Raw genomic sequence first — 26,749 nt, 5'->3', positions numbered from 1 at the left:
ACTATGTGAGTGGTGCTTGCCCATGCAGAACTCTCTGTCATGATTTTAGAGGGTTGAGGGTGGTTACCAGGGTGTTGCTCATGGTGTCATACTGGCTGAGGTCTAAAGGGCCCACCGCTAAGTCTCTATAATATTCTGGTCTCTAGATATGCCTCAGATCCCTCCATTGTAAGTCCAAGGGATTTTATCATCAGGAGAGCATTCAAATCGTATAGAAAAGAACAGTGTTGTATAAAGCACTCAATTGTCATACTTAACCATTTAAGCTCAGATGGGCCCGCAGAGTAAAAAATAATTTTTTTTTAATTGCACTTAACATACTATTGCAATCAGTAAAAACATCAAACTGATCAAATATCCATGCGTAGTATGTTGTTGGAAAGCTCTCAAAGAGTAGAATACAACCAGCCCATCTGTTTTACTCGCAGACAAAAATATAGTGAGTAATAGCTAAGTATATGTCTTTGACATTTATATTACATGTGAACCGGTGTTGCTTATAAGCCGCGTTTTTGCTTATAACTTCGCAAACAAAACATAAAATGTCACATGACATTACTTACATTATCATAACAAAACAAGCCCACACAACATAACTGAATGCATACATCATTAGATAATCTACATGAAGCACAATGTGCACACCGAACATAATGTGCTACCTGGTTAAAAACACGTTAGGTTTTCTGGATCAGATGACTTAATCGGAAATGACGCAGTATGTTATTCAGCATCATGGAACGCTAAACCAATCATATTAGGATTCAGATCACTGCATCAAGAGGTGGAAGTCATCCAAATATGGGCAGGGAGGAACATTAACTCTAATTACATATGGTCACAAGGAGATGGTGCCAAGTACATGACTCGAATGAATGAAACTCATTCTGTGAAATCTCATTACTAAAATCATGACTGCATGCTATGCAAACCTTTAGTCATTATTGTGTTTGTATGTGTAATTAGTTGTTATGTAAAATTATTGTTTTATTTGTTTGGAGAGGATTTTGGACACTTGGAGACGTTTTTGGACTCTATGATCAATTATTTTTGTAATGCTATAACTTTTGATTGCTTTATCGTATTAACACAAGATTGTTCTCGGATACAGTTGACATGATTGGGAACAACACAAAAGCAGTCTTTCTGAGCCACCTTATTTACACCCAGAGATATATAATGTCAAATCAGAAAAATATGTTAAAAAGTATATTTTTGGCTCTTTTTTTAATGATTTTTCATCAGTTTCTTAGGCTGAGAGTCTCAGAATGTATCAATCTATATCATTAAAAATAAATATAAATATATATATATATATATATATATATATATATATATATATATATATATATATATATATATATATATTTTTTTTTTTTTTTTTTTTTTTTTTGGTCAAGTTATGAGCCTTTAATTTTGGGTATGCAACTAAAATGGGAAATCTTTTAAAAACAAATTCAGAGCGGGGGGCCTGGGTAGCTCAGCGAATAAAGACGCTGACTATCACACCTAGAGTCACGAGTTTGAATCCAGGGTGTGCTGAGTGACTCCAGCCAGGTCTCCTAAGCAACCAAATTGACCCGGTTGCTAGGGAGGGTAGAGTCACATGAGGCAACCTCCTCGTGGTCACTATAATGTGGTTCGCTCTCGGTGGGGCGTGTGGCGAGTTGTGCGTGGATGCTGCGGAGAATAGCGTGAAGCCTCCACACGTGCTAGGTCTCCACGGTAACGCGCTCAAGTCATGTGATAAGATGTGCAGATTGACGGTCTCAGATGCAGAGGCAACTGAGATTCATCCTCCTCCACCCTGATTGAGGCGAGTCACTACTCCACCACAAGGACTTAGAGCGTATTGGGAATTGGGCATTCCAAATTGGGGAGAAAAAAAAAACTACTTCAGAGCTTAAAGGGTTAAGTAAAAGATACCTTCATGGAAATTGCCTCAAGTAACTCTCAAACTTGCTCATGCGAAATATATGTAAATATTAGTAGCTGATATCAAGTACTTCAGTATAAAAAGTAAATGGCATAAATTATGTCACAGTGGTATATTGATGTATTAGTGAAATCCCAGAATGGCACATAAACATTCTGACCAATGAGGGGACAGTTTGCTCACATGTTTTGGTCTGTTTTGAAATACTGCCTTGTGAAAGTGAACTAAACCAAGAAAATGCCACATTGTCGGAACAAAGCAAATAACCTGTCTGAAAACGTCCTCAGGTCAACATCCCAGTCAGAGGTAACACTAATCACCATTAATGACTTCAAATAAAACGATTTACTCTATTATCCCACAATGCTAAGGTTATTTTATTCAGTAATTTGCCATGACAGAAAAAGACATAGCCTGCATTGATTTTACAGTAAAAGTCTAAAAAAACACTGTGTTTTATTCAAAACAAATTACTGTTAAAACTCATGTACAATCCTGGCACTTATTTACAGTGCATTTTTAAGGATATACAACATCGTCTACAAAATATCACACAAAGTCAAACATGATCAGAGGAGAAGTGTCAGTACTGTTATGTAATGACATTCCTCCGCCAAACATTATTACTGCAAATTAGATCTAATCCCTGTGGTAGAAGAACTTATAAAAGCATGTTTTGGCCATAATTCATTCAGATGATGACATCATATCATTCCCACCCTCACATCTCCCCTCAAAATACTCCCTGAGTGAGGACACACTGGTAACAGTAACTTCAACAAACATGAGAGCACTGGCCAGGACATTACTGGATCTACAGTATACTGGACGTGAAAGTAATGTGGGAATATTTTGTCCATTTTATCATGGGGTGAAAAATAAAATGAAAAGCTCACCTCTTCTCAACAAGCAGAATCATTTGAATTATTCTTCACAAACGGTATGAGATTTACGTGCCAAAGTTTAATACTCAGCCTTCAGTTGTGGATTTGTTCAAATTGTTGAAAAGTACGGCAATAGTAATAATGATGTGTGCCTGAGCAAACACAACTGACAGGACACTAACAGATTTGATTAGTTCATTTTGGCCCAATCAGGAAGTCATTGCTATACATTCCACAATATTGAGATGGCACAAATCTTAAACAAGTGAACATGAGTGTATGAAGAAGATCCACGCTCATAATCCAAGAGTAACACTGTCACAAACAAATCCAACAATTTATCAGTAATACAGCTGATCACAGTACAGATTATTTCAAATTCATGAACTTCATTTGACTTTTAAACATCACTGGAGTATGGGAGATCTCAAATAATTTCATTGCTTATATTATTGAACATTTGAACAGTTATGGGACTAATCCTTCAAGCAGCAATGACCAATAAACATGTAGAGACACAAACACAAAACACCATCAAGGTAACACATGTGAAATTAAAATACTGCAAACATTAACTACACTGCATAAAATATAACACGGAACAACCTAATATACACAACTGATATTACAAATATTAAGAGACATTACTATTCCTATAAAATATAATGAAATGTGATGGGTCATGCAGGGAATTCTAGGAACGCCCGGTTATTGTTTTTTACCGTCATTTTAACAATAATTTACCATACAAAGTACATGCGTGCTCTTGTAAAACATAATATACATTTTTACCTTTAATAATACAGTAAATTTATACTTTATACATCTAAAAAACATTTTTTTTTTTTTTTTACATTTTACCATCAAATTAAATGTATTGTCATGTTCAATTTATTATCATTTTTTTACCGTATATTTTAAGGTAAGTACCCATTAACCACGGGTTACTGCAGCATTTTTACAGTCTTTTACCGTTAAATTTATGGACATTTTTTACAGTGTAGACACTTTCTTGCAAATGGACGCAAATGAGATTTGGCAGAGGGGAAGATTATCAATGAACAACAACATTTCTGTCTGTTCCTCACACAAAGTTATCATATGGCTTCAGAAGTCTTAGAATATAGTGCACAAGTCGTATGTATATTTCTATTTTCCTTTTATAGTGCTTTTTTGGAGCTTGGCAGTATAAATCAACATCCTCTACTCGTGTGAATGAAAATATCATGGCTTCTATTTTCCATACAAGAAAGAAAAAATACAGGGCTTTTTCCCCTCATAACTGCCTTTGGTCTTTATTAAAAACAAACATGTATTTTATGTTACTTGTTTTAAAATAAAGTCTTGTTAATAGTATAATATCAATGTATAATGTTGATTATAATATAAGCTATATATGTTACACCAAAATATAATATATAGTATATGTGTAACATAGGCTTAAAAACAAATGTTCACCTTTTAAATGTATTTCTTGGCTGCTACTGGACTTAAAGCAAAATGTCCATAAAACAATGGATTTATTGAAAGACTGTTTCTCAACAGGTGTGCACGGGATTTGTTATCATAATATTTAGACACATGCTGGAGGCGTGGCCTCCTTGTTTACCAGCGCACTTCGTCCCACCCACATCGCTGACGTCATGCACACTCAATCAATCAGCGTCCGTGTTTATTCTCCACAGGCTTTATAAAGCCTTGACAACCTATTTCCTGACGAGAGTTCAGTCCAAAGTTGTAAAACTTACTAAGTTATTACAGAATAATAACAATGCGTGTATGGGTCATATGCTCGTGTCTAATTCTGGTGCCGTTGCTGTGCGACGCGCGGATCTCCAAGCGCTATGTGATCGGCTGTCCAGAGCGCTGCGACAAGAGTATGTGTCCGCCCGTACCGGCCGACTGTCTGGCCGGAGACATCCTCGACCAGTGCGACTGCTGCCCGGTGTGCGCGTCCGGCGAGGGCGAGCCCTGCGGCGGCACGGGGAAACTGGGAGACCCGGAGTGTGGAGAGGGTCTAGAGTGTGCCGTGTCTGACGGGACCGGAGTCACGGCCACCGTGCGGAGGAGAGGAAAGAGCGGGGTGTGCGTGTGCAAGAGCCCGGAGCCCGTGTGCGGCAGTGACGGGGTGTCCTACAGGAACATCTGCGAGCTCAAGAGAGTCAGTAACCGGGCGCAAAAGCTCCAGCAGCCGCCCATCATCTTCATCCAGAGAGGCTCCTGCGGGAAAGGTCAGAAACTAGAGTGCTGTGCTGCTGACTACATAGAAGGCCGTTTTGGTCCTTACAGTCTCCCAATTCAGTGTGCTGCTTAGACAGGAGTTTTGCACATTATGGTCTTTAGTCCAAAAATACCTGAAAGGTTGAATTATGAGTTATGAGTAAAATCCACTGTTTAAATCCTTCTTTTCACATGGATGAATATGAATGTAGATTGCAGTTTTGGGTTTGTGTAGTCTGCATCTTAAAATGTTTGACTGGCTTTTTCTCTTCTAAATCATTTTTATCCTGAACATTTTTTTTTTCTTTTCTAATTTTCCTCCTGAGACCCCTGTGTGACTGCTGTGTGCATTTTCCATTTCCCTTTTTGATGTGTAACTAGTAGCACCTAATAAACAAGCAAAATAATAATAATAAAATATAGCTGCAAGCAGTAATATGGGGTCAAGCCCATTATCAGCAGCATGAGCAGGGAAAGAAGCATCGTGACACATTGTAAGTTAGAATTCTGATGAATGCTGTAGGAGTTAAAGATAAAAAACTAACATCTATGGCCATGTTTCACATTCAGATCTCTATCATCGGCAGAACAGAAGTGCTTGCTCTTTTGGCTATTAGTACATTGATGAAGAGCGTTTACTCAAGCTTGTGCAGACGGTGTTAAGTGCAACACTGAACACTACACATTGTTTTGTGTATTCTCAAGCACTTTGTAGGATTTTTGGGAAAAAATGGGAAAAGTCAGTTTTTACATCCATAGAGTTATATGAAATACATTTATAGAGATCTATAAATGCAGCAGCCTTAATTCCTCTTTGGTATTTTTTATCATTTTTTTTTTGTGAAACAGTTCTAAACAACAAAAATCTATTTGCTAATATTTTCAGGCATGGTCTGCAAATAATCAGCAGATTTCAATTTCATGTTGATTGGACAAATGTTATAGGAGTAATAGCAACAACAAAACGTTTACATAAAATCAAATCGTTGTTCTCTGCATGACCCACACAATCTAACAAGACCAGTCTCACAAAAATGCAAACATACAGCCTCAAGTCCATTTTAGTGTGCTCAATGTCAGATTTGTTGATGATTGGCCAATGGCTGCCATGATTCTCAATGATGGCAACTCCCACAAAGACACTGCATGCAAATTTTGAAATTAATCGGACCAATGTTTCTATATTCAGAGCCACTTTCATATTGTTCCCTGTTATAGCGCCACCAAATGGCCAAACCCCGCGACTTATTCTGTGTGTTCTCAGGTTGAGCCTTTATATAAGTGTGTCAAGTTTGGTGAAAATATCTCATTTCACTTAAGAGTTATATCAATTTACGTAAAAGCAGAGACCACTTTTAAAATTCATCGGCCTGTTTTTGGCATTTACAAGCAAAATTTGCCATGTTCTCTATTAACTTAAGAAATGTACTAATGACGCTTCTTGTATTGGTGGTTTCATTCTGATTGGACGAACGGCTTTGAAGCAACTCGCTAAAGTATTTTCGGAACTATTTTCGAAATGGCAACAGGCCATAAGGCGAACCATAGCAAATATGGTATCGTTGCGCTCGCTTTTGATCAGATTTTAGGAGTGAATGCACTTAACTGCATAGAGAGTTATAGGATGCTCCCTTGCTCCCTATTTAGTGAGTGACTTAACCTCCAGTGTGCTGTCTGTCTGCACTGGTCTCAGAACAGTTTGAAATGCACCTTATTTTCATCCTAACTCCATATAAAGCCTCTGAAATCAAAACTTTTCAGCTTTTGGATGAATCCATTTATTCTCAATGTGAAAATGTACAGTAAATATATAGGAATGCATGAACTAATGTTTTTATTCATTTAAATTATGCATTGCATATAGTGAATCCAAAATACAATGTCGGGGTCGCACAAGGTTATATATACCTATATATGAATAAATACTGGCTGATATTGATTATTTGGTGTTGTGTGATTCAAACTGGCTCTCTCAGAAAACTCAGAAGTTTATTAGATGCTGTCAGTTCATCTGAAGCCCCGTTACTAGAAAGAGAGCTCTGATGTATGTTTGATTAATGCTTGCCACTGGAAATATAGTGCAAAAACTGTACCACAGCAAATAAACACACACACAAGTGTTCTGCATTATAAACCTGGACCCGTCTAGAGAAGTCAACCGTAGTTCAGCCAGATACTACAGAAATAGCAGTATAAAAGTTGATTTCAAAAGAGTTCTTTCTTTAAGAGAGAGCCGAGGACACAGTGTGGTCTCCGTAAATCCAGTGGATCTAATGGATCTGTCATAACTCGGAGGACATTATAACTCCAAAAAATCTACCCAATAGTGGACATGAGAGAAGGTCTGACTGTAACAGTGCTGGTGACGCTGCTCTGAAACTGTATCTTGCCAAGCTACAAGCAAATATTATAAAGCTTAATTAACAGCATTATATTGACACACACACACAAAATGTCATCCCTTTTTTATTTAAAAAAAGAATTGCAGTTCCAGTGAGATCAATCTGTAAACATTAAAATACTCACTGTTTCAAAAGTATAGACACAAGACATAAACAATATGTGTGTTCACATGATTTTAATGTGATTAAATCACTTACTAACCACATCTGTGGAAAGTTTATATTTAATATATATCACATAATCTTACAACTTCGTTGCCATGACAGTAAAAACCCTGTAAACCCGGTATTGGATATAACTTTACACAAATAAGGTCAGTAAGTGATTTTATCACACAAAAATCATGTTAACCTGTATAACACCCTATTTTATGCAACTGAATCGAAATATAGTGATAAACAGTGTCAATACACTAAATATTTTGGTTCAAAAAAGAAGACAAAGTTCCTTTAAGGTTGAGCGCGACTCAAGTGAATCAGTAAATCATTTATATGAACTAGTTCATTTACATGAACCCTCCGAAAGAATTATCTCACTATAATGAATCGGAGTTCCCAATGCTAAACCTATGTTAATAGTTTATTTGAACCGGTTCATTTACATGAACTGTCTGAAAAAAGCGATTCATTGAAATGATTCAGTTTTCACAGTGCTACATGATAGAGAGAGAGAGAGAGAGAGAGAGAGAGAGAGAGGACGATTTAGGTGAGTGTGTTTGATCACTCCCTCGACTCAATTGATGCGTTCACAATACAATGTGACAAATGTAACGCTACAGCGCTACTCGCTGGAAAAAGTAGCTCGTTACTGGAAAAGCGACACTAATTGTAAAAATATCTGAACTACTGTCAAACTACTGAAACGTAGTGAAGTTAGTAGTGTTGTTAATTACTCCACAACACTGGACTGTAAATATACTAATAGTTCATACAATACTGAAAAGTAGCGATTAAAAAGTACAGTCTAATTAAAATGAGTATTTTACCCAATATTTCTGTATGCTATGTATTTTATGCTTATTAGAGTGTTGCGTTATTAGCTTAGCAACATGCTAACGACAAACTTAGTTTCCCGTGCACTTCACGTGAGTAGTGCTATTTTGTGTGGTGCCACGCAGAGTTGCTGCCTATCTAGAGCACTTTAATTTCAGGTCTGTTGCTGCCTTGCCTGTATAAGTAGTAGACAGCAAAGCGGATCACTAAATGTTGGAACAGAACTTTAATCTACACAACATGTTTTGTATACATCATGTTCAAGTTGAAGTTCTTGAAGCACACACACTGAACAAGCCTTAACTGACCTCATCATGATTAATTAGATTTCAGCCGGCCTTTATGTCATTAGACGTAATGATTTCCAAATCAAGCCTGGTGCTTTCGCACAAATCTAAGCAACACGGGCTTCTACGTATTTCTTTTGGCTCATTAGTTTATTAACTCACCTTTGTTCCGGTCACAGTTTGACTGGTCAAAAATAGCATTATTCGTCCTTGTGTGTGTGTGTGTGTCAGGCACAATTCAAAGCTCATCTCAGATCTGGAGCCAAAACTCTGTTTCTCCTCAAAGCCATTACGGTAACACATCTCATGATATAATCTCCATCTGGACTTCCTGAAGCTGGACGTTATCTAACAAATGTATTCTCTGAGGATCCACATCTAGGTTAAGTTTTACAGTCTATGAGATGTTGTATTTTACTTAACCCACATTTTCAAAAAAACACATGCTATTAATTCACTATGTGCACTTTTGGCCCTGTGGACCTTTAGAAAAATAAACTCTTTAAACACACAGTAGTTTATTGAATATGTCCAACATGCATTGCAGGTGAATTCTGTCTTTCTTCATTCATTCATTCATCAGAATATGTTCATTTTTTTATGGACAAACGTCATTTCAACCAGCATGCTGTGATTTAAAAAAAATTCAAACAAAATGTCAGACTCTGTTGTCTTGCTATGATCATAGCTAGTATTTTGTGTACGTATACATACAATAAATTATATTTTTTGCATTTTTTGCATAATTGCATTGGAAATAATGGGCAATAAAAATATTCTGCTCACAAGTGAGATTCAGCTGGGTAGATTACTTTTGAAATGTAATATGGTACTGATTACAGTTTACATGACTAAAATTTAATCCGTAATTACATTTAGGGTAATCCAATCTGATTATTTTTTGATTACTTTTGGATTACTCATAGCATGTTTTGATTAAAATCTAATCATTAATTTGAAATATTTCAAGTTTACACTCCTTTTTATTAAACATAGTTAAACATAAAGGTCCAAGTCATAGTTTTAAACAAGAAATAATTAATTTTATGATGGATCTTCATAGTTTAATATTGAAAGTCTTGGTCTGGGACAATGCTAAAATAGTACAATGTATACTTTAAAGATATTTGAAAAGTGCCAAAAATAAAAGATGAAGGCCTCGTGAAACATTTTCAAATCAGTTTTAATGTGACCTTCATGTAACAAAAAGGAAGAAGATAAAATCTGTTAGTTTTAATAAAAATCAACCCCTGGGACATGAAAGTGCTGCTAATTGAAGAAACACCCTTTTATGGTGTCAACACCCCTGTAATGACAGGACTAAGGGTCTAGCCCAAACACTTTTGCATTGTTATACACCCAAATGATCTATGATGGACATATGCATGACATCATTCTTTGAAAATGTCTTGAACCGAGAAAACAGGGACTGGCTTCAATTGCTGACAGACATCATTTCTGGAGTGAATAGATGATTTACTGAGCAACAGATCAGAATTTAAACTGGACGTGGGTGCTTATTGAATAAGATGCAACATTTTGCACTGAAATATAGTGTGCAAAAGTGGTGCAATTGTTTGGTGTATTGGCCTGCAGAATTGAAAGCCTAAAGAGTCTCTGTCAAACATTCACTGAAGAAGTGTGTTATGCTGCAGTGAAGTCAACACACACACACACACACACTTTCCTTAAGTGCTGAGTTTGCATTCAGGGGGGAAATGCATACAGCGAAGCAATCACAGCAGGTGGCATGTGGTGTAGGAAGAACAACATGGAAAAACTCTGAAGAATTTTGCCTCAACACAGCAGTTCTGGGATCAGGCAAGGTGCTACTGATGTGGAAAAATCATCAGAGAGTAGGCATGTGTTAACCCCATTGACTGGGATTTGTCTGAGCCGAAGCCTATAACTGATGGTTGCCAGATATTACATAACTGATTTTGTTCACTTTTCAGTTATTTTCATGCTCCACTGTGACTGCTGTTAATGCATCTTAGTTTGAGGTGTTTGCTAAGGCAAGCATCACATTACTAGCGTTAGATACTGTATTTGATAAACCTTGATGTGTAACTCAGCTCACATCATTTGTGTTATAGACATGAACTCAAATTGTTGTTGATGATAAGCTACTTTTAGACTACAGTTTTCATCTGGTGAACAATAAAACACACACACACACACACACACACAAAACAATGAGGGTCAAGTGTTTGGTATCATTGTAAAGAAAACTTTTTTTTTTTTTTACGATATACTGTAGATTATGATACATTCTGAGACTCCCAGCCTAAGAAACTGCTGAAAGAAATAAAAAAATAAAAAATAAAAATAAGAAACAAATCCAGCCAAAAATTTAATTTCTTATTTTTCTGATTTGACATTATATATCTCTGGGTGTAAATAAGGTGGCTCTGAATATAATATAATTTATCATAGAGTCCAAAAACGTCTCCAAGTGTCCAAAATCCTCTCCAAACAAATAAAACATAATAATTGTACATAAGAACTAATTACACATACAAACACAACAATGACTAAAGGTTTGTATAGCATGCAGACATGATTTTAATAATGAGATTTCACAGAATGAGTTTCATTCTGTGTCATTTGAGTCATCATTGAGTCTGTGTCATGTATCTGGCGCCATCTCCTGGTGGACATATGTAACACTGTGCTTCATGTGGATTATCTAATGATCTATACATCTGATTATCTTGTGTGTGGACTCGTTTGAAACATAATCACCTCCTCTAAGTAATGTTATGTGTTACTTAATGTTCTGTTTATTTTTTGTGAAGTTATAAGTGAAAACACAGCATATAAGCACCACCAATATAAATGTCAAAGACATATACTTCGCTATTACTCGCTATATTTTTGTCTGTGAGTAAAACTAGGCTGGTTGTATCCTACTCTTTGAGAGCTTTCCAACAACATGTGACACATGGCTATTTGATCAGTTTGGTATTTTTAATGATTACAATAATATGCACATTTCAATTTTTTTAAATAAATTATCAAATTGGAACACTTCTGATTTGTCTGCAGATTTCTTTAGTTTTGGTCATAATGTCTGCATGCATTGGAAAATAGAGCTTATAAGCTTTCAAATGATACCTATTTTGTGTTGGTCAAGACTGTAGTTGTTAATATTTTGACGATCCTTTTTTTCTCGTACGGGCCCACCGGCTCATCCGGCACATTCGAGCTTAAAATGACATTTTAGTTATAAAGTCCATTTTACACATTACCTGGAAAAAGTCAAACCAGCTTTAACTCTTGACATTTTAAGTCAAATAGCATGAAATGTGGTTGCATATGTGAGTGATTACATTGCAGAGGGTTGCGCATAGCAACATTTTTATCAGGATTGTTCAAATGAAGATCGCAATTAATCAGAAAATTTATATTTTTACACAGCCCTATATTTCTCAGTTTTCTAACACAGGAAAAACTAAAATGCAGGACAAATTTAAGCTTGTAGAAATGTTTAACTTTCAAACAGATTCTCTTGAATAAGTATACTGTAGTCTCAGAAGCTGCTGCACTAATGCTACTGTCAGTAAGGTATCATCTCTTTGTTTAAACCAATAAGATGTGACCTACTAATAGCACACAAATGACATTACATCACAACTGTCTCTAAGTCTATTTGCAAGCCTTCCCACAATAGCAGGTACAGCCGCTGAGGACACAGTGCAATTCACATGAGGCTGATAAGTGCATTTACTCACCTGTAAGTCATTCCAGATGTGTATGTCTTTCCTTCTTCAGCAGAACTGAAGTGAAGATTTTTATAAGCACATTTCAGCTCAGTTTGTTCATACAATGCAAGTAAACAGGTGCCATCAGGCTGCTGGCTGTTTGATGGTCCAAAAGGCATAATTAGGCAGCATAAAATTAATCCACACTATTCCAGTCGATCAATTAGTGTCTTCTGAAGCAAATTGATAATTAAAACGTTTGTAATTTTAAATTGTTACTTCCTGCCAGCGCTGGATTGCTGAAAATATAAAAGTATTGTCCCACATGTGTGAACTTCCATATAACACATTGTCATAACTTACTATCTTTTGCCGCCTGTAATTCAAAACATGGATAAGTGTAGGCCATCTAGTTTACTGCACAAGAACATGCACAGTCCCAAGCCCTTCATTAGCAACTATCCTGCTGGTGCATGAGCTGTGATGTTGATTTATTTCATTATTTATTTTCAGAAAACAGGGCTTCCTTTGAATAGACATTAATAAGAAGCCTTTTTTGCCCACAGAATGGTGTAGTTACGGCTAACTGCCCATGCTAACTAGCTAAACATTGACCCCTTTGGGTCCATCCAGAGTACTTGTGTGTGTACAGTACGTGGGATATTCCCACTTAATATCTCAGACTTTTAACCATAAAGTTCCATTGACTGATGCTCGCAAGATGACATATTAGGAAACAAAATGGCAATACTAACACTATGCAGGAGTTCAGTTGCATAGGATACGCATAAGATAAGGCAAGGCAAGTTTCTTTAAATAGCACATTTCATACACAATGGTAATTCAAAATGTTTGACATAGAAATGGTATAGAGAAAAGTCCATTTTAAAATCACTTAAGAAAAAAAAATAAGAAAAAAGATATGAGATAAAAAATTTATTTAAAAGTGTATTCAAATCAATAAAAAGGAAAGAAAAAGAATACAGAAATAAGCTGATACAGTGCAGCACAGTGCTCATTCAGGGAATTCACAGCTAAACAGATGTGTTTTCATTGTTTTGTGTTCATGTTTAGTGATGTGTTTTCGATAAAAGTAAAACCCAGTAGTGTAGTACAAACAATGCGACTGGATTGCTAGCATTAGTTCTGCAGGTGTACAATTATCAAGAGACCAAGATGACCTCATGAGTATCGAAAGTATGTGTGCTTCTAGAACATGTATATTTGCTTAAGTTAGCATTGACACTGAAACACAAGATTGGCAGCATCTAAAACATAATCATTTTACATATGAACAACTTTAGACATGTACAGATGTTTACAGTACAAATCCTTAATGAATCAATGTATAATATATTTATTGAATTCATCAGTTGATTTGATTGTATTTATGTTTAATGAGAATAATTAAATGTTCAGTGCCATCACATTTATTTAAATGGATAGTTCACCCAAAAATGAAAATTCTCTCATGATTTACCTACCTTTGAGCCATCCCAGATGTGTATGACTTTCCTTCTTAAGCAGAACTGAAATGAAGATTTTTATAAGCACATTTCAGCTCTTTTTGTCCATACAATGCATGTAATCAGGTGCCATTAGACTGCTGGCTGTTTGATGGTCCAAAAGTCATAATTGGGTAGCATAAAAGTAATCCACACGACTCCAGTTGATCAATTAATGTCTTCTGAAGCAAATTTATAATTAAAACATTTGTAACTTTTAATCGTTACTTCCTGCCAGCGCTGGATTGCTGTTTGAAATGACCTAACTCTCACGTGACGTTTATTCCACTGTTGTACACAATGTGTGAGCTTCCGACTTCTTGTGTGAACACGCCTGTAACAGTTTGTGGAAAGGAGGAAGCTGGGGCCAGCTTGACAAAACACGTAGACATTTATATACACAATAACACACTGCTTCACACTACGTTATGCTTTTCAGCTTCACTACACATAAACTCTGTTGGCTTTTCAGCTCAACACTACAAACAGTCAGCTGCGTGCGTCTCTCTCTCGTCCGCCGCCGTCTCCTCTCCTTAAATACTCCCGCCATCCCTCAGGTGAACGTGAGACCAGTGTGGCACACAGGTGGACCTCATTCACCACTTATCTTCCCAGCCTCGCTCTGCCCAGACGCCGCTCATCCCCACCCTGCTCATCACAGCGCCATTGCGCTGACGTCACTGATGCGTCGACTGCTGGCAGGAAGCGATTTTTTTTTTAAATATTTTTTTTTTTAAGTTAATAAAGTTTTAATTATCTATTTATTTTTTACACAAACCTATCGATTTGCTTCAGAAGAAATGAATTGATCGAATGGTGTCGTGTGGATTACTTTTATGATGCCTAAATATGCCTTTTGGACCGTCAAACAGCCAGCAGTCTAATGGCACCTGTTTACTTGCATTGTATGGTCAAAAAGAGCTGAAATGTGCTTATAAAAATCTTAATTTCGGTTCTGCTGAAGAAGGAAAGTCATACACATCTGGGATGGCTTGAAGGTGGGTAAATCATGAGAGGATTTTCATTTTTGGGTGAACTAACCCTTTAACACACTTGATGCATTTACCTAATTTGACAATATAAAGGATTTATTCTGTTCAGTGTCATTTCTGGTGCTGTATTCAACTCATTTCAGAATCAGAATCAAAATGAGCTTTATTGACAAGTATGCTTACACACACAAGGAAATTGTCATGGTGACAAGGTGCTAAGAGAAAACAAAAAATATACATATACAACATATACATACCAACATTTGAAATATACATCTAAACATATATACGTAAACAGTGAAAGAAGAATACAAAATAAGAACAAAACAGATACATATATAGAGTAAACTACAGTAGGGCAATAATGTTCAAATATGTTATATACAGATATACAGTTATGTGCAAGGTGATTTAATGTATTGTGAGAAGAGGTAGGATATGTAAAATAAATATAAATGGAATATTAATATGATTGAATAGTTGAATATGCACATGATTGTATTGCCACAATGGAGAGTATTGGGGGCAGTTTTAAATGTTCATAAGGTGAATGGCCTGAGGGAAGAAACTGTTCTTATGCCTGACTGTTCTGGTGCTCAGTGCTCTGAAGCGTCGGCCAGAGGACAACAGTTCAAAAAGTTAGTGTGCTGGGTGAGTGGGGTCCAGAGCGAATTTTTCAGCCCTTTCCTCACTCTGGAGGTGTACAGTTCTTGGAGGGTGGGAAGGTGAGAACCAATAATTCGTTTAGCAGTCCGGACTATGCTTTGAAGTTTCTACTTTTCTGATGTCTGACTTGGTAGCTGAATCAAACCAGACAGTTATTGAAGTGCAGAGGACAGACTCAATGACTGCTGAGTAAAACTGTATCAGCAGCACCTGTGGCAGGTTGAACTTCCTCAACTGGTGAAAGAAGTACAACCTCTGCTGGGCCTTTTTCACAATGTAGTCAAAGTGGGTCTCCCACTTCAGGTCCTGTGAGATGGTAGAACCCAGGAACCTGAATGACTCCACTGCTGCCACAGTGCTGTTTAGAATGGTGAGGGGGGTCGATGCTGGGGTGTTCCTCCTAAAGTCCACTACCATCTCCACTTTTTTGAGCATGTTCAACTCCAGGTTGTTTTGACTGCACCAGTGAGCCAAGCCATTCAACCTCCTTTCTGTAAGCAGACTCGTTGTCATCTTGGATGAGGCCGATGACTGTAGTGTCATCTACAAACTTCAGGAGCTTGACAGAAGGGTCCTTGGCAATTCAGCCATTTGTGTACAGGGAGAATAGTAGTGGGGAGAGCACACATCCCTGGGGGGCACCAGTGCTGATTGTACAGGTGCTGGAAGTGAATTTCCCCAGTCTCACTAGCTGCTGCCTGTCTGTGAGAAAGCTGGTGATCCACTGACATATAGAGGTGGGAACCGAGAGCTGGTTTAATTTATTCCATAGGAGAACAGGGATGATGGTGTTGAAAGCCAAAGTAAATTCCACAAATAGGATCCTTGCATAAGTCCCTGGTCTGTCTAGATGTTGCAGTATGTAATGCAGTGCCACATTGACTGCATCATCCACCGACCTGTTAGCTTGAAAGGCAAACTGCAGGGGATCCAGAAAGGGTCCAGTGATGTCCTTCAGTTGGGCCAACACCAGTCTGTCAAATTACTTCATGACCACAGACATCAGGGTGACAGGTCTATAGTCTTTAAGTCCTGCAATCTTGGGTTTCTTTGGGACAGGGATGATGGTGGAGCGTTTGAAGCGGCTGGGAACTTCACACTTGTCCAGTGATCTGTTGAAGATCAGTGTGAAGATGGGGGCCAGCTGGTTAGCACAGGCTTTTAGACAAGTGGATGAAACACCGTCTGGGCCCTGTGTTTCCTTGTCTTCTGTTTCCGAAAGTCCCGGCACTCATCCTCTTCACAGATCTTAAGTGCAGGTTGAGTAGCAGTAGGGGGGAGGAGGGTTGTTGCAGGAGGTGTTTGTGTGAAGTGAAGGTCAGAGCGGGTGTACAGTAAAACACATTCAGGTCATCAACCAATTGTTGATTCCCTACAGTGTTTTGGGGGTTGGTGTCTTGTAATTGGTAATGTCCTTCAGGTCTCTCCACACTGATGCAGGGTCGTTAGCTGAGACTTGTTTTTCAGCTTTTCAGAGTATCTTCTTTTAGCCACTCTAATCTCCTTTGTCAGTGTGTTTTTGGCCTGATTAGACAAGATTTTATCCCCACTTCTGTAAGCAGCCTCTTTGGCCTGACGAAGCTGCCTGAGTTTTGCTGTAAACCATGGTTTGTCATTGCTGTATGTTAAATAAGTCCTAGAAGAATGCACATGTCCACTAGGGCTGCCCCCGACCAAAGATTTTCCTAGTCAACTAGTAGGTGTTAATTTAAGCCATTAGTCGACAAGTCACATGTTTATGATATTAATATAATTACTTATATATATATATATATATATATATATATATATATATATATATATATATATATAATATATTGGGGGGCATCAGAAAATGGTTTGAGTTCCAGGGCTGAGAAAGCATGTTATAATTAACATTGCTAACACTGTTCTACATTACAGAGAAATACTAAACCCTAATAATGAGCTTTTAAAATATAAATTTTACAGCGTCACTGGCAAAAGCGGTAATGATTCTGAATGTGTCGGAAAAACAAGCAAGGAGACTGTCTGAACATTTAGTTAATTTATAGAGTGAAATGCACATTAGGGTTGTGCCGACAGACGATGATCTCGGGGATCAACAATGGTCAGAGTGATCGCCAATAGCTGATGCCTTTGACGATGTCAAGACAGGAGGTGTTTTGAGTTCAGTTCACTTTATTTCCACAGAGCAGTTCATTGTGACCACAGCTCTGCAGCCTATACAAAACACGTTCACCTCGAACCATGATTTATATTTCAGTGATTATTATCATCATTATAATTATTATTTTTACATTTAGAATTGTTTTTATGTCTTAATTTGTGTAAGTAATTTTCCGCCTGCATGACAGATACTTGCCTGATGGTAGATGGAAGATTGCTTATATATAATTTTTTTGATCACTTCATTATTTTAATTGCTTTTTCGTTTCGTTTGGAGTGCAGTTTGAATTTAGAAATGTATTTGATTTAAGTTTTTCTTTTTTTAAATAAATTAATTTAATTTTCAATGCAAAATCACTAAAGCAAGAATATTCACCGATGTAATTGGATATTGTGATTTATATATATATATATATATATATATATATATATATATATATATATATATATATATATATATATATGAAGGAGGGAACAAAACTAATTTATTCACACACATGATGTATTTTCCCGGACAATGAAATATCCGACTGGTAGAGAATGCACAGATGATGTAGGTTCTTTGCCAGAGAGATGTTGCCCTTCACAACTGTTGTAAAGCCATCTTTCAAAAAGTTGAACAACACACATTTTAATTGCACTTAATTTTTTTCCAGTTTCATTTGAATTTTTAGTTAAAATAAATAATAAGGTGTCTTGCTTTACTGTGTAGGCTTAACCCTAACCCTGCTTAATGAAAATTACCCTTTTTTTCTTTTTTTTTTCTGTGACTAACCGACTAATCAAATCTTGGTCGACCAAGACTCTTCTCATCGACTAACGTTTTGGTCGACTATCAGGGGGCAGCATGCAGATGCCCAGCAGGGTCACATCATGAGCCATAATAACAAGGACATTCAAAGGATTAGAATGACCAGAAAATGTTTTCTCCCAGATGGATAATCGAGGAGAACGGCTCATCAGAGGAGATCAGGAGGTGTTTATTACTGATGATGGAGGAGGTTTATAACAGCATGTGACTGCATTTAGGAATAATGAGGCAGTCACACTACAATCTGTGTTCCATTCACTTCAATTTATGGCTGTTTCTTCAACTATGGGCACTTTCGACCCTGTAGACTTTAAGACAATAAACTCTCTTAAAACACACTTTTCACACTCTAATTAAATGACTACTAGTGAGGCCAATAGTGGACATACATGCAGAGAAGAATTCTGTCAGTTTTGTGATATTTCCATCACATCTCAAATTTTGAATTGTGTTTAACCTTCCTGGGCTGTTCGGTAATTTTTGACCAATTCCAGTTTTGTTTTTAATAAAAATTTCCTCAATCTGAGTGGTACAAGACTTTGTCATTTTTCCTAGACTTGCAATCTGAACATATATATATATATATATATATATATATATATATATATATATATATATATATATACACACACAGTTGTGCTCAAAAGTTTGCATACCCTGGCAGAAATTGTGAAATTGTGGCATTGATTTTGAAAATATGACTGATCATGCAAAAAAAAATTGTCTTTTATTTAAGGATAGTGATCATATGAAGCCATTTATTATCACATAGTTGTTTGGCTCCTTTTTAAATCATAATGATAACAGAAACCACCCAAATGGCCCTGATCAAAAGTTTACATACCCTTGAATGTTTGGCCTTGTTACAGACACACAAGGTGACACACACAGGTTTAAATGGCAATTAAAGGTTAATTTCCCACACCTGTGGCTTTTTAAATTGCAATTAGTGTCTGTGTATAAATAGTCAATGAGTTTGTTAGCTCTCACGTGGATGCACAGAGCAGGCTAGATACTGAGCCATGGGGAGCAGAATAGAACTGTCAAAAGACCTGCGTAACAAGGTAATGGAACTTTATAAAGATGGAAAAGGATATAAAAAGATATCCAAAGCCTTGAAAATGCCAGTCAGTACTGTTCAATCACTTATTAAGAAGTGGAAAATTCGGGGATCTCTTGATACCAAGCCAAGGTCAGGTAGACCAAGAAAGATTTCAGCCACAACTGCCAGAAGAATTGTTCGGGATACAAAGAAAAACCCACAGGTAACCTCAGGAGAAATACAGGCTGCTCTGGAAAAAGACGGTGTGGTTGTTTCAAGGAGCACAATACGACGATACTTGAACAAAAATGAGCTGCATGGTCGAGTTGCCAGAAAGAAGCCTTTACTGCGCCAATGCCACAAAAAGCCCGGTTACAATATGCCCGACAACACCTTGACATGCCTCACAGCTTCTGGCACACTGTAATTTGGAGTGACGAGACCAAAATAGAGCTTTATGGTCACAACCATAAGCGCTATGTTTGGAGAGGGGTCAACAAGGCCTATAGTGAAAAGAATACCATCCTCACTGTGAAGCATGGTGGTGGCTCACTGATGTTTTGGGGGTGTGTGAGCTCTAAAGGCACGGGGAATCTTGTGAAAATTGATGGCAAGATGAATGCAGCATGTTATCAGAAAATACTGGCAGACAATTTGCATTCTTCTGCACGAAAGCTGCGCATGGGACGCTCTTGGACTTTCCAGCACGACAATGACCCTAAACACAAGGCCAAGTTGACCCTCCAGTGGTTACAGCAGGAAAAGGTGAAGGTTCTGGAGTGGCCATCACAGTCTCCTGACCTTAATATCATCGAGCCACTCTGGGGAGATCTCAAACGTGCGGTTCATGCAAGATGACCAAAGACTTTGCATGACCTGGAGGCATTTTGCCAAGATGAATGGGCAGCAATACCACCTACAAGTATTTGGGGCCTCATAGACAACTATTACAAAAGACTGCACACTGTCATTGATGCTAAAGGGGGCAATACACAGTATTAAGAACTAAGGGAATGCAGACTTTTGAACAGGGGTCATTTTATTTTTTTCTTTGTTGCCATGTTTTGTTTTATGATTGTGCCATTCTGTTATAACCTACAGTTGAATATGAATCCCATAAGAAATAAAAGAAATGCGTTTTGCCTGCACATGTTTTCTTTACAAATGGTACATGTATTCCCAATTCTCCAAGGGTATGCAAACTTTTGAGCACAATTGTATATATAAATTGGACTTGATTCGATGAGTCTAAGTGGTTGGGGGAAAAAACCCTGACATCTTTGCTGTTCGTGGTCAAAATTGACCGACCATAGGAGAGACTTTGGAGAGAGCACATTATTTTTTTTATTTGTTGAATACAATCAATAAATCAAACACTCACACACAAGCACAAATGAACTGGTGAGACTATAACACAGAGCAAATTTTTAAATAAAAATAAAATAAATCAGCCACAGTGCAGAACACACACACACACACAGAGAGATCAAAGAATAAAGAACAAAGTCTGAGTCCAACCCCAGTGTGTATGTGTAGGTGTGGGAGCTGCAGCTTCCAGACAAAACACTGCATTTTCTGTTATGGAAAAAAGAAACTTAAATAAACAAATTTAATTTATTGAGTTATTGAATTAAAATATTTTAAATAAACTAAATGTAGCAAAATGATTATTCTGTCTTCTCTTTGTAACACCAGGACAGGTTTGACTGTAAACATAACGTGACATTATTGCAAAAACTGACACTTCAAAATGTGAAAAAAAAAAGAGTTAAACTTTGACATGATAAATGTCTAAAATATATATCCAAATGCATAACTTGTTATAATCTAATCTAAATCTTAAATTAAGTTACAGTCATCTACTGGTTATTATTGTCATGACATGAAGTCTTGTAATTGCTTTTTTTCCACCAGATATCAGCAATCTGCCCCCAATACATGACATGACAGATCTAAGTGGTATAAAATTACAAAACAAAGTGCATGATTTTATTGTTATTGCTGTAGGGAAGAAGAAATGTTATCATTTCATACATTTTTTAAAAAAAAAAGTCCTGTTGACACATGTACTGTTTCTGACCGCTAACAACCAAGGTATCGACCTTTATTAAACAGCCTAGGAGGGTTAACGGAACTTTGTGGTGGAAATAATCAACCTGCTCTCACAGACTCACGTTACCGTAGCTAAATTTTTTCGAAAATGTGAAAAAAGAAGTCAGAAGAATACACATCAAATTTATTTTGTGTTAATATAAAGTTACAGAACACATGATTTTTATTTTTATTAAAATGTTTTGATTTTCCCCTTTTTCACCCAATTTGGAATGCCCAATTCCCAGTGCGCTTTTAAGTCCTCGTGGTGGCGTAGTGATTCACCAGTTGCCTCCGCGTCTGAGACCATCAATCCGCGCATCTTATCACGTGGCTTGTTGAGCACGTTACCGCGGAGACGTAGCGCTTGTGGAGGCTTCACGCTATTCTCCGCGGCATCCACGCACATCTCACCGTGCACCCTACAAAGAGCGAGAACCACATTATAACGACCACGAGGAGGTTACCCCATGTGACTCTACCCTCCCTAGCAACCTGGCCAATTTGGTTGCTTAGGAGACCTGACTGGAGTCACACAGCATGCCCTAGATTCAAACTCGTGACTCCAGGTGTGGTAAAAGTAATTTTTTACGATAACTTATAAACCTTTAAAGACAGACCTGCCTCTGAGGTTGTTAATTGATGGTATATGCTTCTGTTGAAGCCATCAGTCCGCATAATCGTGTTTAACAGCAGAATTCCTGGTGAAGAACTACACTACCCATGATCCTGAAGAGAAAGATCCACCAATCAGAGAAGAGCTCTGCAGCCCCGCCCACTCTTATGATGCAGTGTGAATGACACAATCGAGTCGCTCTCCCTGTGTACTGTATATATATAAATATTTTGCAATATTATTAAAATAGATTGTTTCTATGCTTAAAATCAACCATTTTAAATCAACAGACTGTATTTTTCTATTGTTTTTTTAGTCAGTTACATCATTTGCAATGCTTCATGGGATTGTAGCTCATTCCCTCATTAAATACATTAAGTACACAGTCTTGTACCTTTGTCTTTACAGTATTAAATCAGTTGCTCTCACATTAGCTATGTATCATTTAAATATGTGACTTAATGTCATATAGTGGTGGGAAAGTATATACATTTTGTTGCTGATGTGTCGTGATAGTGTTTGAAGTGACATGCAGGTCTCGAAAAAGGTAGTAAATAGTATCAAATTAGAAGTGCTGATAGAGTGGTGTCTATAACTACGTTTCCATCCAAGGATTTTTTGCGAAAAAAGTTTTAGCGCATCAAAATAAAGCTGATGGAAATGCAAATTATCGCTAAAATTTCACAAGTGTTGACATAATATTTTTCCCGTTTAACTCTAGTGCATAAACTCATTGTCGATTCTTCAAATGTTGCAAAAACTGGTTTGGAAACACTTTTTGTTGAGAAAATTGGCATTAATGCAAAAATATAGTGTCACATGACAGAATTTGCCCCAATCGTTAGCCTGTGTTAATCATGACGACAAGGAATACATCCTTGAAAGCCAATTTATTGTACGTGATTATGGATTGATTTGAGTGGCATAAAGATCCGATCACTGCAAACATGAGACTTCCAGGAGTGCCAACACAAATATCTTGTATCAAGACATGCACATTGACAGATGTGCACAGAGAACAAATAAATGGCCACTGTTTGTGATTAATCATGGTAGTCATCTATTTATTTATTAAAGCTGCTTTTCCACACCATTCAAAATAATAGACGACGGTCATGGAATTAGCCCACAATACAAAAAAACATATCATTTCTGTGCACAAAGATGTTTTAAATACAAAATAAATACACAATACTAGGAGAAAAATATCAGTGTGCTTTTTTGGAACACTAACATTGCCCAATTCTATAAAATTGTTTATACTTTTGAAAAAATGCCAGCAAAATTCCCTGTATTAAATAAAATAAATTACCAAACGAAAAAATATTGAGACTATATACTTGCCTTTTCTTTACACAAACTTAAATGAGCCTTACCCTGTTCTGTAGATGAATAAAGTCGGCTGAATGATATTTTCAGAATGTTCTAGACTTTTTCAAGGCTATAAACTATCAGAACTATGTTTCCAATGCTGAGTTCACTTTCAGAAAACTACCTTTTGAACATTTAAAAACTTTTAAATATTTGAAATATAACCCTCTTTACCTTGGATCACATTTGCTGAGCTTCTTCAGAAATTGAAAAAAAAATTGCATTATGACGCTAAAATTAATTTTAGATGACAATCAAGTTCAGTTGGCCATTAAATGTTGCTGGACAAATATGCAGGACATAATGCAGTTGTGATGGCAATGCTTTAGATTAGATGATTGTTCAAAATAGCCAATTGAATATCAGGAATGTATCATATGTAAACCCTGATACACCGCATCAATGTTTCTTTAATAGCTGTGCACACAGCATTTACACATCGATGGATGGTCCTTATACTAAGACTGAAAGTTTCCCCCACTACTTGGTGCACTTTTCCAGCTTGAACAGGGCCATGAAGATTCTCTTTCGGGTCAGAACCGGTGGCAACCTGTGATAGGCACAACATCAGGACCAATATTACAGTCCTATCAGAAATGCAACTGCTCCCTTTTGATTGCAATTCCTCCTCTTCTGATTGCATTTATTTGTGAAATTAAAATGACAGTAAGCTGATTAATTTCATTGAATTCTCTCAATACGCTCCCCATTTTACAAAGAACAAAATTAGGGACATCTGAGAGGCGAAAGGTACACAATTAGCGATATACACACATTTCTGTATGGAAACAGCTTAAGGGCAGATTTATTTTGTGATAAACCAAAACTTATGCGACAGTGTTTTTTTTAGGCATGATGTCATCACACACACCATTTTTATCGATAAAAGTTCATTTGAATGGAAACAGGCAGAAGACGGCAAATTTTTGCAAACATTTTTTTACCCATTTTCACTTTGTCGATAACAAAACAGCACGAAAAGTGGATGGAAACTAGGCTATTGATCTATTTGGGGTGCTGAGACAAAGTCCGCTAGAAATTATTTGCAATCAGTGCAAAAACGAATCCAAGATCGTGGTTCCCAAGGTTGTGGTTGATAATATGTGTACTTTGAATGCACTGTAAGGCACTTTGGATAAAACCTCTGGTAAATGCACACTGTAAATGTAAATACGGTATACAGACCTGTACCAATGAGTCTCTTGCATTGTTTGTGTTGCTGCATTTCAGATCACTCACTTATGATGTTCCATGATGGTTAGTAAATGGGGACCTGCTTAGGCAGGAAGGCAATTCACTAGGTTTTGGAACAGTGCTAATGTGTGAGTTTACAATGACCTGAGCAGATGTCAAAAAGTTATGAAATCTGTGACATTTCTTTTCATTTTGTTAAAGCATAATTTAGCTGAGGAGCAGATGTTCATGTGACCATTTCTCGACCTTCTCTCACGTCCCTTGAGCATATACAATCATTATTTGAACTCGAACTGTCCCGTAAAACATGACTCGTATGTGGGCTGCAAAACAGTGTCAGATTTTGTGCCAGCTATGACATAACAAATAAAATGTCCTCTCGCTTTAAACGTGCTAAAGCCTGTACAGATGTGGAGCTATATAACATCAGTGAGGAAAAACAATTCCAATATCAGGATTCCAAAGTTATGACAGCAGAGGCTAGAGGCAATGGCAATCTGTTATATAAGCCTACAAATATTATATCAGTGTGCTTCTACAAGAGTAAAGTGTCTTTTTTATTTACAACCCATTTTCACTTTGGAAAAAACTTTTTTTTTTTTCACCCTCCCATAAAACGTTGTCAAGTGACAATAAGTCAAGACATTTCCCTGAAGTTCTGATATCATTCATAATATCAAAAGACAGTGGAGCATCTGTGTCTTGGTTGATTACTAATGTTCTTGGCATGTTTGATTTGGAATGTGTGCAGTGATGTTTTACACATCTGTCTTACATTACAGTAATTGCTGCCTCTTACAACCCAAATAGTCTGAAGTATTCACTGGTGCATTACAGACAACCTCCCAGAAATGAAAAGGTCATTAAATGGTGTTTAGTGGTCGAGGTGCCATTCATCTCAGAGGATTTTTAAACAGAGCTGGACACTGAGCCGTAGGGCAGAAACCATTCACATGTTACCAAATGAGAAAAGGAGTACAGATGTGTTGGCATGCACATGTTGTGAAAGGAGGGTTATACAAGGTAAAAGAAAGTGTTACATATCCAAAGTTATAAAAGGTTGTGACTCAGATCCAAGTTTTATAAGCACTTTGCAACTTCCTCTGAACTTCATCTAAACAAGTCTAACTTTCCCAGAATTTCTCTCTTTCATTTTGTTTTTTTTTATAAGCATACTTGTTTCATTTAATAATCCTTATTTTTGCATGGCTCTCTGAAATATTTGATCACGATTGGTCAATTGCATTCTGCTGTCAAATATTTGTATATAATGAGTGCTAGAAATTGCTTGATTTCCTACATACAGTAGCTGAGCTACTTGCATGTGTCTCATATCACTCCCCATTCTTATTCTTCTTGACATAACAGAAGCATTTACACTCAAATCAATATTCCATGTCCAATTATTTACTTATTTGGTGTATTAAGCAATGTTTTTCCTTTTTGCTTTCACCAGTTCTTTTGAACATGGTGCTGAGGTGTGACATATTACATTTTTAAAAGTAAAAATAGCCTATTTCACGTTGTCTCTCAATTAATGTAAGGTAATAAAAGCTGCATGTGTAATAATATAATTATTAACCAGCAAAATGCTGTTTAACTCCCAGAAACTCAACTTTGCTGAATTCCAATGTTTTCTAAAAACAATAAAATAATATCTACATTTATAGTAATTACACTTACTTAACCCTTACTTAAACTCTGGCTCATTTTTGGGCTGCCGTATGCAATTTTTCACACTCGTATTTAAAAGCTCACTATTCACAAATACTGTGGACTAACTGTACAAAATTGGTCTCATTTTTCAGAGAACTGCCCAAATAAAATAAAAAAAAAGACTCCAATTATTCATAAATAATATTGTGTGCTTAAAATCTTATAATAAAC

General features: G+C 36.9%; 1 protein-coding gene across 1 annotated transcript in view; it reads left to right on the top strand.

The window, feature by feature from the left end:
• The first annotated feature begins 4,513 nt into the window (after window positions 1-4,513).
• Window positions 4,514-26,749, top strand: part of htra1b (HtrA serine peptidase 1b) — an 82,205-nt gene continuing 59,969 nt past the window's right edge. The window contains exon 1 of the mRNA XM_051667796.1: window positions 4,514-5,051. Within this exon, the coding sequence (XP_051523756.1) occupies window positions 4,592-5,051 (460 nt within the window). The 5' untranslated portion in view covers window positions 4,514-4,591. The remainder of the gene's footprint in view (window positions 5,052-26,749) is intronic.

This window comes from Myxocyprinus asiaticus, chromosome 32 (genome assembly GCF_019703515.2).
Source record: "Myxocyprinus asiaticus isolate MX2 ecotype Aquarium Trade chromosome 32, UBuf_Myxa_2, whole genome shotgun sequence".
Classification (NCBI taxonomy): Eukaryota; Metazoa; Chordata; class Actinopteri; order Cypriniformes; family Catostomidae; genus Myxocyprinus; species Myxocyprinus asiaticus.
The sequence above is the reverse complement of the archived record's forward strand: the minus strand, read 5'-3'. Positions and strand labels throughout refer to the sequence as shown.